Source organism: Erpetoichthys calabaricus, chromosome 3, assembly GCF_900747795.2.
Source record: "Erpetoichthys calabaricus chromosome 3, fErpCal1.3, whole genome shotgun sequence".
NCBI classification, from domain to species: Eukaryota; Metazoa; Chordata; class Cladistia; order Polypteriformes; family Polypteridae; genus Erpetoichthys; species Erpetoichthys calabaricus.
The window spans coordinates 115765335-115781649 of NC_041396.2; the positions used below are offsets into that span (position 1 = coordinate 115765335).

General features: G+C 42.5%; 1 protein-coding gene across 1 annotated transcript in view; it reads left to right on the forward strand.

Annotated features, from left to right (window-relative positions):
• The window catches only part of capn9 (calpain 9), an 87596-nt gene that overhangs the window by 49647 nt on the left and 21634 nt on the right, over nucleotides 1-16315 (forward strand). The window contains exons 12-13 of the mRNA XM_028797301.2: nucleotides 6864-6900; nucleotides 11077-11157. Of these exons, the coding sequence (XP_028653134.1) occupies nucleotides 6864-6900; nucleotides 11077-11157 (118 nt within the window). The remainder of the gene's footprint in view (nucleotides 1-6863; nucleotides 6901-11076; nucleotides 11158-16315) is intronic.

The following is a 16315-nucleotide window of genomic DNA, read 5'->3' on the forward strand; positions in this document are numbered from 1 at the left end:
AGGGGAATAGAAACGAGAGGAGCACGGTCCTTCCTAGGAATTTGTCACAATTGACACTCCAGGAAGTGGAGGCAGGAAGTGCAAAAGCAACGAACCTCCTCATTGATTCCCGGCCAATAAAAGCAGAGCTTGATCTGCTCCAGGGTTTTCTCAGTGCCCAAATGGCCACCTAGGAGATGGGCGAGTTCCTAGGAATTTGTCACAATTGACACTCTAGGAAGTGGAGGCAGGAAGTGCAAAAGCGACGAACGTCCTCATTGATTCCCGGCCAATAAAAGCGGAGCTTGATCTGCTCCAGGGTTTTCTCACTGCCCAAATGGCCAACTAGGAGATGGGCGTGTGCTAACTCACAGACCTGCCGCCGGAATGTCCGCGGGTTTAGCAGCAGCTTTCTCTCCTGTCCCTCATGCTCAGCTACACGATACAGAAGGTTGTTCTCTAAAACAAAGTGAGGACCCTGTGGTATGGACTGGTGAGTGTGCTGGCCATTGACAAGGACCACTGCATTTTTAGCAAATTTAAGGGAATCGTCATTCCACTGTTCCCTTCTAAACGAAGCCAGCGTTTCTCTAAATTGAAACTGTAAGAGGGAGAGAGGGTCCAGGCCAACTTCAACGGGTGTGGTTTCCCTCCGGGAGTTGCCATGTCACTCAGGGAGGCCGCTTCGTCTCTCTCCGCCGGCTGGTTAGACTGCGTGGAGGCAGCTTGAGACGGCTCATCTCCGTCTACAACTAGGCCTAAGTTAAACCCAGAAGTGGTATGTGTCTCACCGCTTTTAATTTTAGACCAGTCCCGCCCCAGTATCACTGGATGTGGTGGATTTGGGTGGACCGCCACGGTTAATTTCCATACCGATCCCCTGCAACTGATGATACAGACGGCGGACCTGTACCAGCAGATTTCTCAATATATATATATTGTCACAAACTTGACTCAGAGTCATAGAAAGGTTTGGGGCAGCCACCCGTATAATTGGTTTCCTGGCTGCAAAGTTGTAAATTAGGTACAGAACTGATGTATATTGGTTCCTTAGGGATGCTGCATGTGCAAAGACCCCTAATAATTCCCATGCAATGGCTTTAGAAGTAGCTGAGCGCAATGGAACAGCTTCGGGGTATTTGGTAGCATAATCCACGAGGACTAAAATGTACTTGTGTCCTCAGGCAGAGGGCTCTAGGGGTCCGACTAAATCGACCCCAATTCTGTGAAAGGGAACATCAATTAGGGGAATAGAAACGAGAGGAGCACGGTCCTTCCTAGGAATTTGTCACAATTGACACTCCAGGAAGTGGAGGCAGGAAGTGCAAAAGCAACGAACCTCCTCATTGATTCCCGGCCAATAAAAGCAGAGCTTGATCTGCTCCAGGGTTTTCTCAGTGCCCAAATGGCCACCTAGGAGATGGGCGAGTTCCTAGGAATTTGTCACAATTGACACTCTAGGAAGTGGAGGCAGGAAGTGCAAAAGCGACGAACGTCCTCATTGATTCCCGGCCAATAAAAGCGGAGCTTGATCTGCTCCAGGGTTTTCTCACTGCCCAAATGGCCAACTAGGAGATGGGCGTGTGCTAACTCACAGACCTGCCGCCGGAATGTCCGCGGGTTTAGCAGCAGCTTTCTCTCCTGTCCCTCATGCTCAGCTACACGATACAGAAGGTTGTTCTCTAAAACAAAGTGAGGACCCTGTGGTATGGACTGGTGAGTGTGCTGGCCATTGACAAGGACCACTGCATTTTTAGCAAATTTAAGGGAATCGTCATTCCACTGTTCCCTTCTAAACGAAGCCAGCGTTTCTCTAAATTGAAACTGTAAGAGGGAGAGAGGGTCCAGGCCAACTTCAACGGGTGTGGTTTCCCTCCGGGAGTTGCCATGTCACTCAGGGAGGCCGCTTCGTCTCTCTCCGCCGGCTGGTTAGACTGCGTGGAGGCAGCTTGAGACGGCTCATCTCCGTCTACAACTAGGCCTAAGTTAAACCCAGAAGTGGTATGTGTCTCACCGCTTTTAATTTTAGACCAGTCCCGCCCCAGTATCACTGGATGTGGTGGATTTGGGTGGACCGCCACGGTTAATTTCCATACCGATCCCCTGCAACTGATGATACAGACGGCGGACCTGTACCAGCAGATTTCTCCGTGAACACAGGTTATACTGGCCTTAAATGTTAACCACTGTCGCAGTAGCACAAATCAGCGGGCAACAATGGTACTATTGCTGCCGGAGTCAATTAAGGCCCTGGTTTTAAACCCGTTTAAGATCACTATGCCTGTATGTGGGACCGCCAAGGGGGTCAGAACGCACCAACCCCCCCCCCACCTGCATTCCTCCTCGCTTCCAAGTGGCTTGCACGCCAGCATCTCTGTGGATGTCGGCGCAAGCTCTGGGTTGTAGGGGAGGGGGCTAGGTTTAAGGACATACCCCGGCTGAGCTAGACTAAGAGACTGTTCTGCTCCCCCAGGTTGCGAGGCCCTCCTCTGTGCCTCAATGAGGTTCATCAGACCTTTCATATTAATAAAGTCTTTACCCCAGACCGGCTGGGCAAAGCTACGGGGTAGTGTCTCTAGGAGCAGGTAACAAGCCACCTGTTCCACTATTTGGTTGGGCATGTAACCAGTGTCCTACTGCAGCCCATAAAGACCAGGCCTGCTTGTGGGTCAGCCGCTCTGGGTCGAGTCTCCACTGTCTTACTTTCTTCACCTGCTAGTCTGGGGCACCCCTAGGTGGAACTCGGGATTCTGCCTTCACAAGGAGACGGGCACTCTCCCCCGGGACAGCATAATAAGCCCCCTTTGCCTCCCCCCTCGCCCAAGTTTGTGAGCCCCTCCCGCACACCCCCTGGCCTGCCTGGGTTGTCAAGTCAAGTGCGCCGGGAACGGAACCCGTACCAGGTCCTTCTGAATCATGGGACACCCTCCCCGCCTGAAAACTTGGCCCCGGTATGCTCCCACCTGAGTTTGTTGCAGGTCCTGTCCCTTTCTCCTGCAGGATCCAACCATCCTGCCGACTACGCCACTGTCAGAAACTCCACTCTGAGTCATAACAAGATTTAGGGCAGCCACTCGTATATTTGGTATCCTGGCTGCAAAGTTGCAAAAATATAAACAGCACTGATGTGCACAAAACTGAGTCCAAAACAGAACTGAGGGAATAGGGAAAAGGTGGAGGCTTTTAAAGTGGAAGACAGGAAGTGAGGTAGAAGGGGTCGGGCTCACAAGGGTCTCCAGCCATAGTCTCGAGCCCGGACATGACATCACAGGGGCTGGAGCCAGCAAGGTCTTCCTCCATAGGCTCAGACCCGGAAGTGATGTCAAGAGGGCCAGGTGGAATCTCCCGTGAATGATCTGTAGGAAAGGGTGAAAAAGAGTCAGTGCAATCTGCCACATCCTGGTTTGATTCGGAATTGCCCTTATTCAAGCCCTTTAGCTGCCTCCCATGCACACGTGTGTGAGAATATATATATATTTAGTATATATCAAAAACAGCAGTGACCCTAACACTGACTCCTGAGGGACACCACTCTTAACATCACCAATTTCAGATAAGGTTCCTCAACCTTAAGGCACCATAAACCTCTTCTTCCTGTGTTTAAGTCAATTCTGCACCCATTTACGCCCTATATCGTAAACTCTCACTTCTTTTAGTTTGATGCCCAACCTCTCATGGGGTACCTTATCAAAGGCTAATATTGTATGAACCACTTTCATCATATCCTTTTGTTGCTTCCCTATATAATTCTAGCATGTTAATAAAAATCTCCCTCGTCTGAACCCATATATTCCCTTTATGTTATAAAGGGTAAAATTATCATATATCATTTTTAATAAATGAGCTCTGTATAGTAATCAATAATGCAACATACTCCCAACACACATTAACAAACTTGGTTACTGTACTATGTATGCTTTGCCGTTTAGCCAGTCAAAGCAGTTTGTAGGGCTAATATTAATAACTCTCTCAAATAATTAAAAAAATCTTGCAACGAGATGTGATGTTCTGAAGAGAGACAGAGACCGGGTACTCCGGTTTCCTCCCACAGTCCAAAGACATGCAGGTTAGGGGCACTGGCCATCATAAATTGTCCCTAGTGTGTGCTTGGTGTGTGGGTGTGTGCGTGCCCGGCGTCCTGCCCGTGGTTTGTTCCTGCCTTGCACCCTGTGTTGGCTGGGATTGGCAGACCCCCGTGACCCTGTGTTAGGATATAGCGGGTTGGACAATGACTGACTGACTGACTGGACTATACTGTTCCCGCAACAATTACAGCTACGACAAGTTTAATTTCTAAAAAAAAAAAACACAATTTGGTCAGGTGTATCTTTATGATCACGGAGAAGCGATGCAAAATAGAATTGAAACAGTTAAATGATCCCACGTAATAGATATTATACAGCCAATAATGGATACAAATCCGTACGTCCTAACATATTGCACTTTACACGAGATTTACCAGCAACACACAGACAAAGAATTTTTCTTGAATGTCTATATGAATCTGAAAGATCATAGTCGCATTTATAATAAACCCACATGTGCCGAATTGTCAGCGATAATACTTTCGAAAGACGGAGATATCAAAGACAGAGTAGATATTAGTGTATATCCAAAGGCAAACCATGCTTCGTCATTTATATCAAATACATTGTTACATGCCGACCCTTTACCTTTGCTTTTCTCAGATGGCAAAACAGGATGGTTGTACAATATGAAACAAAAGCATTCAGCAAAACGAATAACACCCACACAATTTTTCAGGTCAAAATTAGCGATACGTTCCCATTTATTTAACCCGCTTCTATCATCTCAACATCTATCACAACATTACATTATTAATGCGGATGTAAAAGTCGCAGCTAATCGTCTCTTCTTTATTAAATCAAATTAAGCTAAACTTAGAACGGAACATATGCAAGGTCTCATTGATCACGTTCAAAATTCAAATATCAATAGTTCAGACAAATTAAAAACAGGTGAAGCAGTAATATTACCATCATCATATCAAGGTAGTCCAAGAGTATTGCAACAGGTATATCATGATGCAATGGCAATATCCAGAACTATCGGTTGGCCAGATTTATTTTTTACAATGACGTGCAATCCACGATGACCAGAAATCCACAGCTTCTTGAGAACAATGCCACCACCTACATCAGCTCTGGATATTCCCACTTTCATAAGTAGATTGTTTATCAGAAAAGTCTTATTTTTATTGAAACGATATTCACTCACAGCCAGTCATACGTTGCATTATCAAAAGTGAACATAATCCATATGAAGCAATTCCCATGAAAAAAACACTTTAAATTGTATTTCCACAGGACCAAACCCGGGGGTTGGCGAGCAAAGCGAGCAGGGGGCGGAGCCCCCTAATATCATTACATTAATATGAACAGGAAATCTTTACACAGCAAAGTAAACATACTCTATACAAATATCAAAGTATGCTCTTTTCCATTTGTAAGATAATATGAGGTGCAACACACATATTTACAAATGCTAAAGCCAAATATCCAGGGTGTCAAGTTTGAACAGGGTAAGCTACCGTTCAAAGAGGGAGTGCTGTTCCAAGTCTTATTTTACAAATTTGTACATGAATATAAATAATCTTTGGTCTCTTTTGGTATAATTGCAGGTCAGTGTTCACTGTAGGCAGGATAATGTTCAACATCTATTACAGTAATGACTAGAACATCTCTGCATATGATGAACACTTAATGCCAAGGATCTTACACCTTTTGAATATCATTAACATTGTGAAAACGGAATACAGTGCTTATTTTAGGGCACATAATGTTTCACATAAGGTAATATAATTAGATGTATATTTTGTACAATTTAATAATTTACCACATGAAGTTTACACGGATTTCAGTGATTAACTGCTTTATGTATTTACTGTTTCAGTGATATTCCTCTATACACATTACTCTTTCCTTGGTAGCTGCTGCTGTTACCTTGATCCTCTTTTGTTGGATATACAGATAATCTTTATGCACTTACCTATTCCTTAGACTTGGTTGATCAGCTGTTCCGTGCTCGACTCATGATGGCTTGTAAATAGTGCTGTGAATGTACATTAAACCTGATGAGCCTATTCATTATTGCATGAGCTGATTGAAATCTCATTGTCAGGTCTGCTCAAGCCAAAGCTAGTGAGTCATCTGGAGTACTGAGGAATGATAGGCTCTGCTGACATCACTGATAATGGTGTTTAAGTGTTTTTATGCATGGGTCCTACGTGTGTACATGTGTGTTAAACTTAGAGTGCACAAAAGTAAGCCAATCTATAACAAATCTAGTGAGCCCTTCTCACCCCACAATCATACAGCTGTTTTCTGTGCTCTAAGTTAATATTTTTATGGTTCTGTTTCCACTAGAAAATAGCTGAGGTTAATTTGATTAATGCATTTGTTTGAATACATCTTGCCTGAAGAAGGGGCCTGAGTTGCCTTGAGAGCTTGCATATTGTAATCTTTTTAGTTTGTTTGACTTCTCATAACAGAACAAAGAGAAATCTACTTACCCATGAAAGGACACCACTTTTCACTTTCCTTTCCTTTCCTTTCGGTCCTTTCTGGTTTTCAGGACATGAAATTTTCACCTTTACTCACCTGACAAAGGGACTCCCATGATACCAAACCGGGATAATCATGTTATTAAAATGGAAGGACAAATAGAAATTTAAAATGGATTAGGAACAGTTTTTGGTATTTTCTCACATGTGATTTCTTTATGAATAATGCTCAAACCATTCCTTTTCAAACCCTTTATCTGGTTTTGTGATAGAAATGCCACAACCTATTCAGGCCACACTCTGTTCAGAAATTGCAATGAAACTGATGCCTAATTTGTATTTTCTGTGTTTGCTTCAACAGGGAAATGGGAAATACAATCAGTGCAGATCTTCCTGAAGTAAGTTTTATGTTTAATAACACATGAAAATTATTTTATAATATATAAGCAGAGGGTCCCTTTCTTTTGAGTGTGCATATATATATATATATATATATATATATATATATATATATATATATATATATATATATATATATATATATATATATATATATATATATATATATATATATATATATATATATATATATATATATATATACAGTAGGCGGCACGGTGGCGCAGTGGGTAGCGCTGCTGCCTCGCAGTTGGGAGACCTGGGGACCCGGGTTCGCTTCCCGGGTCCTCCCTGCGTGGAGTTTGCATGTTCTCCCCGTGTCTGCGTGGGTTTCCTCCGGGCGCTCCGGTTTCCTCCCACAGTCCAAAGACATGCAGGTTAGGTGGATTGGCGATTCTAAATTGTCCGTAGTGTGTGCTTGGTGTGTGGGTGTGTTTGTGTGTGTCCTGCGGTGGGTTGGCACCCTGCCCTGGATTGGTTCCCTGCCTTGTGCCCTGTGTTGGCTGGGATTGGCTCCAGCAGACCCCCGTGACCCTGTGTTCGGATTCAGCGGGTTGGAAAATGGATGGATGGATATATACAGTACTGTGCAAAAGTTGTAGGCAGGTGTGAAAAAATGCTCTAAACAAAGAATGCTTTCAGAAATATAAATAATGATTGTTTATTGTTATCAATTTACAAAATGCAAAGTGAGCGAACAAAAGAAATATCTAAATCAAATCAATATTTGGTGTTACTACCTTTTGCCTTCAAACCAGCATCAATTCTTATAAGTACACTTGCACAAAGTCAGGGATTTTGTAGGATTATAGTCAGGTGTATGATCAACCAATTATACCAAACAGGTGCTAATGATCATCAATGTCACACGTAGGTTGAAACACAGTCATTAACTGAAACAGAAACAGCTGTGTAGGAGGCTTAAAACTGGGTGCGGAACAGCCAAACTCTGCTACCAAGGTGAGGTTGTGGAAGACAGTTTCATGTCATGGCAAGATTGAGCACAGCAACAAGACACAAGGTAGTTATACTGCATCAGCAAGGTCTCTCCCAGACCAAGATTTCAAAGCAGACTGGGGTTTCAAGATGTGCTGTTCAAGCTCTTTTGAAGAAGCACAAAGAAACGGGCAACGTTGAGGATCATACATGCAGTGGTCGGCCAAGGAAACTCAGTGCAGCAGATGAAAGACGCATCAAGCTTATTATTACCCTTCGAAATCAGAAGATGTCCAGCAGTGCCATCAGCTCAGAACTGGCAGAAACCAGTGGGACCCAGGTACACTCATCTACTGTCCGGAGAAGTCTGGCCAGAAGTGGTCTTCATGGAAGAGTTGCAGCCAAAAAGCCATACCTCCGACGTGGAAACAAGGCCAAGCGACTCAAGTATGCACGAAAACATAAGAACTGGGGTGCAGAAAAATTGCAGCAGGTGCTCTGGACTGATGAGTCAAAATTTGAAATATTTGGCTGTAGCAGAAGGCAGTTTGTTCGTCGAAGGGCTGGAGAGCGGTACAATAACGAGTGTCTGCAGGCAACGGTGAAGCACGGTGGAGGTTCCTTGAACGTTTGGGGCTGCATTTCTGCAAATGGAGTTGGAGATTTGGTCAGGATTAATGGTGTTCTCAATGCTGAGAAATACAGGCAGATACTTATCCATCATGCAATACCATCAGTGAGGTGTATGATTGGCCCCAAATTTATTCTGCAGCAGGACAATGACCCCAAACATACAGCCAAAGTCATTAAGAACTACTGTATCTTCAGCGTGAAGAAGAACAAGAAGTCCTGGAAGTGATGGTATGGCACCCACAGAGCACTGATCTCAACATCATCGAATGTGTCGGGGATTACATGAAGAGACCAAAGGATTTGAGGAAGCCTACATCCACAGAAGATCTGTGGTTAGTTCTCCAAGATGTTTGGAACAACCTACCAGCCGAGTTCCTTCAAAAACTGTGTGCAAGTGTACCTAGAAGAATTGATGCTGTTTTGAAGGCAAAGGGTGGTCACACCAAATATTGATTTGATTTAGATCTCTTTTGTTCATTCACTGCATTTTGTTGATTGATGAAAATAAATGATCAACACTTCCATTTTTGAAAGCATTCTTTGTTTACAGCATTTTTTCACACCTGCCTAAAACTTTTGCACAGTACTGTATATTTGGTCACCTTTTAGGCAGCTCATCAGAGCAGGACTGACACACCAGACTGTCCTATCTGAGATACTGTTTGAGATCTGCTAACTGTACTGCTGTTGAAACTATTGGTGGACACAATGCTTGCATTAGTGACAAGCCTGTGAGGGATAGGCTACATAATGCTTTTCTTGGAGCAAGGCAATCTATCGGAGTCCCTCTAATCACATGTCCTGCATGACCTGATTTTGCATGAGGATGACACCATGGAACATACATCTGTTGTGGTCACAAGTGTCCTGAGAAATGCTGGTGTGCAGGTGCTGCTTTGGATCGCAACATCCACAGATATAAGCAGCTTGATCCTACCCTTCTGAAGGCCCACATCTGCAGGTTCAGAGACTCACTGGCTGCATGTTCCAGAGTTGTGAACAATGGTGGCTGCAACTGTTAGTCCTGCAAGATAATGAAAACTACAAGACAGATCTTCTCAATAGTCACAGTTGTTACTGTTTTCATTTGTTTTTTGTTATTGTACCATTTTGTTTTCTTATAGTTTTCATTTGTTTATTGCTATTTGAGCAACAATGAAAATTCAGTCCAACATCTGGTGTTGTATTATTTTTTTTCCATTACAAAATGCACAAAAATTAACTGGTCTAAAAGATCATATTGATATATTAACATTACATTATGAATTTATAAATCTTGAATATTTGTGTAATCTAAATTCAAGATCACAGTGATCCAATGCCTAGCCAGGCATCACTTGGAACAAGGCAGGAAATCATCCATGGATCGGGTGGCAATCCATTGCTGGGCACAGTCACTCACTGAAAGCCAGTTTAGTGTCATTAATCAAATGTACAGTATCTTTGTAATGTGTAAGGAAAACAGGAAATCCAAAGAAAAAACCCACACAGCAATGGAGAGAATGTACAAACTGTACACAAATGACCATTCCAGGATTCAAATCTAGAGCTCATTTCAATAATGTAATACAAGTAAGACTAAAATTTAAATATTTGATGGAATACAGTAAAGGTTTACTTCTACTTCTCCAATACCAATAAATCTCAGAATAAAAGTCTATGCACCAAGCATACCCTGTCATTAAATCATTGAATACCCTACTTGCTTATTTTATCCTAACTTAGATACATAAACTCCATCAGTCAGTCAGCCTTTACATTATTGTTAAATGCCAGATAAAGCAAGGTTATTAAAATTAAATTAAAAAAATGAATTGGTGAAAGAAATTTTTAAATAAAGCTTTGTGCTAAAAGTACTGCTTCAAGTTTTGGTCTAATGAGTGTGAGACATGCCCGAACACCACCAGACTGAGACCACATCTTTGTTCAAAAAGCGCACGTTTATTAATCAGGAAACAACACAGCCCTGCACAGCACATTGTGCTCCCAGCACCAATCACCTCTACTCCAGGCTTCTCTCTCACTGTCCGTGGGCCACCTTTCCTCCCTCCACGGGAGCCTCGTCCAGCTCCCACTCCCAACTCTAGCTCCCTGATTGTAGGGAGGCAGCCCTTTTTATTCTCACCCGGACGTGCTCCAGGTGCCTGATGACATTCTTCCAGCAGCACTTTCTGGTGTGGCGGAAGTGCTGCCCTTGCACCCGGAAGCACTCCGGGCGTCCCTGGAAGGGTCCTCATCCATCTTCCCGGGTGTGGCGGAAGTGAATGCCTCCCAGGCTCTCTGAGGCTCGGGGCGCCCCCTGGTGGTGTCCACGGGCACCAACAGGCTTGAGCCTCCTTGCTCCTCTTCCGTGGTCCTCTCCCAATCCAGAGCGGTTGCCCCCTCATGGCCCGGAGGACGAATATGCCACCTCCGGGTCCTTCCAGGCGTCCCAGCTGGGTCTGTCCTCCAGCCACTTGTGACAGAGTGAATAATAAATAAATTGTACTCTTCACATGATTTTAAACAGAATATTAACAAAATCAAGTCAGCTTTTAAAATGTCAAATGTTACTTTACACCTACAGCTGCACATTAGTTAAGCTGTTCTTTTTTATTGCTTTATAGCCACCTCCTCCACCATCAGTGAAACAGGAAACCGAAGAAGAAAAAGGCTTGAGAAGACTATTTCAGCAAATATCTGGACAGGTATAAAAATATGATGTTTCCTATCCTTCCTTGTCCTTTTAATTATGTAATACCTGATTGCTTTGTTAAATGAAGTAAAAAAACAGATTGTGCAACAGGAGAAGCCTAGTTGCCTTATTTATTTGTTTTTAGAGTAGTTCTTTTTATAATAAGTGTGCATCTGTTAGCCTGGGTCCCATTTTGACCACACTTTCTTTAAATCTAAGTAATCAATGTAGACCTTGGTGGTAAAGTTTGCAGTGCACCATCTATTGGAATCTGATCTGTAATGCATGAACTAGTAAAATGCATTGCATTTGTCATTCCAACAGATGGCACATTGTAGTCATTTGCAATACTTATGTCTCCACTAAAAGCATTATTAATGTTTGTGATGAGTTATCTATTGAAATGACAGAGACTGCAACCAGATGGATGCACAGATATAAAGGCACAGACACTTGTCCTGTTTATTAAGGTGGATTTTTAAGTTGGCTGTTTTGATGGTAAATATATCTGAATAACATGAGCAATTATACGTGTAATTATTTATTTTGCCTTAATTATATGGTTTTATTCTATGCACACAGAATGATGACTGGCTCTGCGGGCAATAGCCTATACTTGTTTGATTAAACAGATATTAAATATTCATATACTGTAATCATTGTGTATGCAATCTACAGTTATGTCTTTCATCTCTAATTGCTATCTTGTAAAAATCTACATATATCAAACCCAAGGCATGTGAGATTTTTTAAGAGAGGTAGAATTTGTGAGTCATATCAAAGGAAATGAGGTTATAGCTCTAACCATGATATGCTGCATTTTGAGAGTCTCATCTGTGGCAAAAGATTATGAGTGCACCTCAGAAGGAGAAGGGGCAAACATTTTTTGAATATGGTGCAGTAGTTGACACCAGATATGCTAGTATAATCCTTGTGAGATTTTCAGATTTATCACCATTAAATGTGTATGGACAAAGGGAAACCATCCGAAAAGTTTGGTTTGAAACAGACCACTGATGGGAGGAAGAAATGAAGGTTGACATGACAGATTAACGTCGGGCTCCTGTATGCAAGCATTTTACTGTTTATACTTTCAGGCGTACTTTACGTATATCTGGAGGAATCCAGAAGGTGGCAGTACGAGATATTATCACGGTGAGAACAGGTTTGGCTTCTCTGTGTTGTGAATTGCCTGGAACACCCATTAAATTCCGATGACACCTTACCACAATATCTCTGAAAAGGATGTTTAATGATTAAATCTATCAGTCCAGGGATGTGTCCATTCCAGCAAGCATTGTGCACGAGGCAGAAACAATCCCTGGACGGGATCTCAGCTCATCGCAAGGTGAATACAAGCAGACACACACACACTGGTGTCATTTTAGCGGCACCAAAACTGCATATCTTTGGAAAGAAACCGGAGCACACTGTGGAAACCCAGCAGGAAAACATGCAAACTCCGGGCAGGGAATACCAGCGACGTGACTCCCTGCGAGACAGCAGCGTTACCACTCCATCACTGATTTAAACGAAATTAACGATTTATCTGAAAAATGTAACATACATACTTCAATGCATTTCATCATGAAAGTGATATCAAGTATAAATCTAACGATTCTAAATGTGCAGAGAGTTGGAATATCATACATTTAATGTGTTCTGTGTGGTGATTTATTGCTGTTTGCCGCTGCTGTCAGGTCAGGAGGAAGCCCCAGAAAAAAAGATGGCACAAAAGATGGTATGTGAGACTTTTAAAATGTTTTGTGTCTTTACGATCGGGAATATGTGACTCTTGAATATAAAAGCACCACGAATACATCTGTATATCGGCATCTTGCTTTACTACATTGAACCATTCATCAAACATCGAAGCGCGCACATCGATCCCGTAGGATCCACATAACGAATTTCTGTCACATGTAGATAGTAAACAGACTCTGACGTCACGTTCCAACTTTTATCACACTGCACCCCCAAACCGCCCTCGACTTTTTGCTGGTACTGCAACTTGCGGACGCATCGTGTTAATTTCTGAGGACCTGCTCAGTGGACGCGTCAAATGAATGCTGGGAATGCGTGGCAGCCATGATGCATGCACGTATGCGTTCTGAGCGTGAAGTATAAATGAGCCCTAACACTGGGGCTACCATCAGTCACCTAATAGCAGTCATTCCAAAAGAGACCTTTTTGAAAGCAAGTTGTTATGAATGGGGTTCCAGTAGTCAACTCAAAAAAGTTATGGTTCAGTCAGAGAAGAATTAGGAAGGCATTGTTATTTTGAGCTATGGAATATAAAAAGTGGGCACTGTTAGATTGAAGTAAGGTAAGTAAACCTCTTGACAAGATCGACACTCTCTCCGCAGACAGACACACTGTTGATGGCTGTGTCTAAGAGCTCATTAAAGGACTGGATCTTAGTTCTTATCTAGGACACTCGTAACCCAGACACTCCGATTCCTCGCTCAGTCTCTCAAGAGCCCTGATCAAAGCCTCCCTTGACTCCATGAACATCACAGCATCGTCAGCAAAGTCAAGATCAGTGAATCTTTCTTCACCAACAGATGCCCCACAGCCACTGGATGCCAACCTTGCCCAACACCCAGTCTATGCAAGCATTGAACAGAGTAGGAGCAAGAACACACCCTTGACGAACCCCAGAATCAACTGGGAAAAACGCAGAGGTTTTGTCTCCACTTTGTACAGCACTCACAGTACCAGTGTACAGGCCAGCCATGATATCCAGCAACCTTGAGGGGATCCCGGAAAATCTCAGAATCTCTAACAGGGCAGCTTATTCAATTGAGTTAAACACTTTATGAAAATTGACAAAAGCTGTAAATAAACTTGGCCGATATTTGTGTTTGCTCTCCATGAGAACCCTCCGTGCTAGGATACAGTCGATGGTAGACTTCTTAGGTGTAAAACCAGATTGCTCCGGTCACTGGTGAGCAAGTAATCACACATCCTATTGAGGACCTTACCCCGCACTGAGAGCAGTGTTATTCCCCTGTAGTTGCCACAATCCAGGCGATCACCCTTCCCTTTCCAGACAGAAACAATCCATTATGGGCAGAAAGGTTTTTTCAAAAGAAGTTTGTGATAAAGTTGGGAAAAGACAAAAGTCAACGGACAAGTGCAAAATATTACAAAGGCTTTAAGTATTCCTTGGCACATAGGAAAGACCATTCTTACATGTGGAAAGTGTATGGCATCACCCAAGACCTACATAGACCAAGTGATCACACTAAATTGTATAACCAAGCAAGAAGGATACTGATTAGAGAGGATACCAGAAGACAACTTTGAAGAAGCGAAGCCTGTATTGTGAAGACTGGTTAATGTGTGAATGTGACAACAGTATCAAAAGTGCTCCACAAATGTGACAAGTATGAGATGCTAGGAAGAAAAAGTTAGTAATAAACAAGTCACATCAAAGGATGTTGTGCTCAGATAAGATCAAAATCAAATTGTTATCACCAAAATGCAAAACAGTATATTAGGCAACAACCAAAATACTCAATTTCTACATTGGCAGCATCCAGTTATGAAGCCATTTCTAGTCATTATAGAATGGAAAATGAATGGTGCAAAATATAGGCAACATCTTGAAGAAAGTGGCACCCTCTAGTCAGGAAGTTGATAATGAGAAGATAGTTCACCTTTCAACATGACAATAACCCAAAGCAACTAAAAGCAACCCAGAGGATTGGAAGGTAAATGTCCTTTAATGGACTAGTCAGACTGCTGACCTAAATCCCACTGAAAATCTTATGAATTCATTGAAGACGGAGAAGGCAAACTGCCAACAGTTATTACACACTTTGCCCAAGCCTTCACAATTCTTTAAGGAGTGATGGGCAAATAGTATTCCTTATAGATGTGAAAATTTGGTAAAAGATGTATGCAAACAGACGCAAGGCTGTAATTCAAGTAAACTGTGTGAGGTATCCTATTATCCAATCCAAATCTAAAGTTATTTGTCTTCTTTTGGTTTTAAAGGGCAACAGATGTTGAACATTATGAAAAGGGTAGCGACTTTCTATGCGCATTGATGATCAAGTACATGTATTTATGGCAGCAGTATACCCATCTGTAAACACTGTAGGTGTTTCAGCAGAAAAATGGGTCCAGGTTACAAGATTAAGAAAATACTGGAATGTCTTCAGGAACGTGACACTGAATTCACCTTAATGCAGTGGTCTTCTAAGTCACCAGGTGTTGACAATCTGAAGAGGGGATAGAACATGTTTTTCAAATAAAATCCTCCCTCATCTAATATGAAAACACTGAGGCATATTGAAGCCACCATGGGGAAAAAATCAGTACCCTGGTTAGTCCTGATTTAGGAGTCATAGTGGACTCTAAGCTATCGACTTCCCGACAGTGTTCAGAAGCCATTAAGAAGGCTAACAGAATGTTAGGATATATAGCACAATGTGTGGAGTACAAGTCCAAGGAGGTTATGCTCAACCTTTATAATGCACTGGTGAGGCCTCATCTTGAGTACTGTGTGCAGTTTTGGTCTCCAGGCTACAAAAAGGACATAGCAGCACTAGAAAAGGTCCAGAGAAGAGCGACTAGGCTGATTCCAGGGCTACAGGGGTTGAATTATGAGGAAAGATAAAAAGAGCTGAGCCTTTACAGTTTAAGCAAAAGAAGATTAAGAGGTGACATGATTGAAGTGTTTAAAATTATGAAGGGAATTAGTGCAGTGGATCGAGACCATTATTTTAAAATGAGTTATCAAGAACACGGGGACACAGTTGGAAACTTGTTAAGGGTAAATTTCGCACAAACATTAGGAAGTTTTTCTTTACACAAAGAACGATAGAAACTTGGAATAAGCTACCAAGTAGTGTGGTAGACAGCAAGACGTTAGGGTCTTTAAAAACTCGACTTGATGTTTTCTTGGAAGAAATAAGTGGATAGTACTGGCGAGCTTTGTTGGGCTGATTGGCCTGTTGTCGTCTAGAGAGGGTGTACCTTACTGACAAATTCAGCATGATCTGTGGACACACTGGGGCCTGGTTTATTATTCTGTAGTTGTAGCTAAAAAATCTATATCTCAGTGTATATTGCTCTTACAGCAGGTTATCTCAAAGAGATATACTGTAGATGTTATAAAAGATATCCCAAAATATAACACATCAGTACAGAAGTAGTAATCA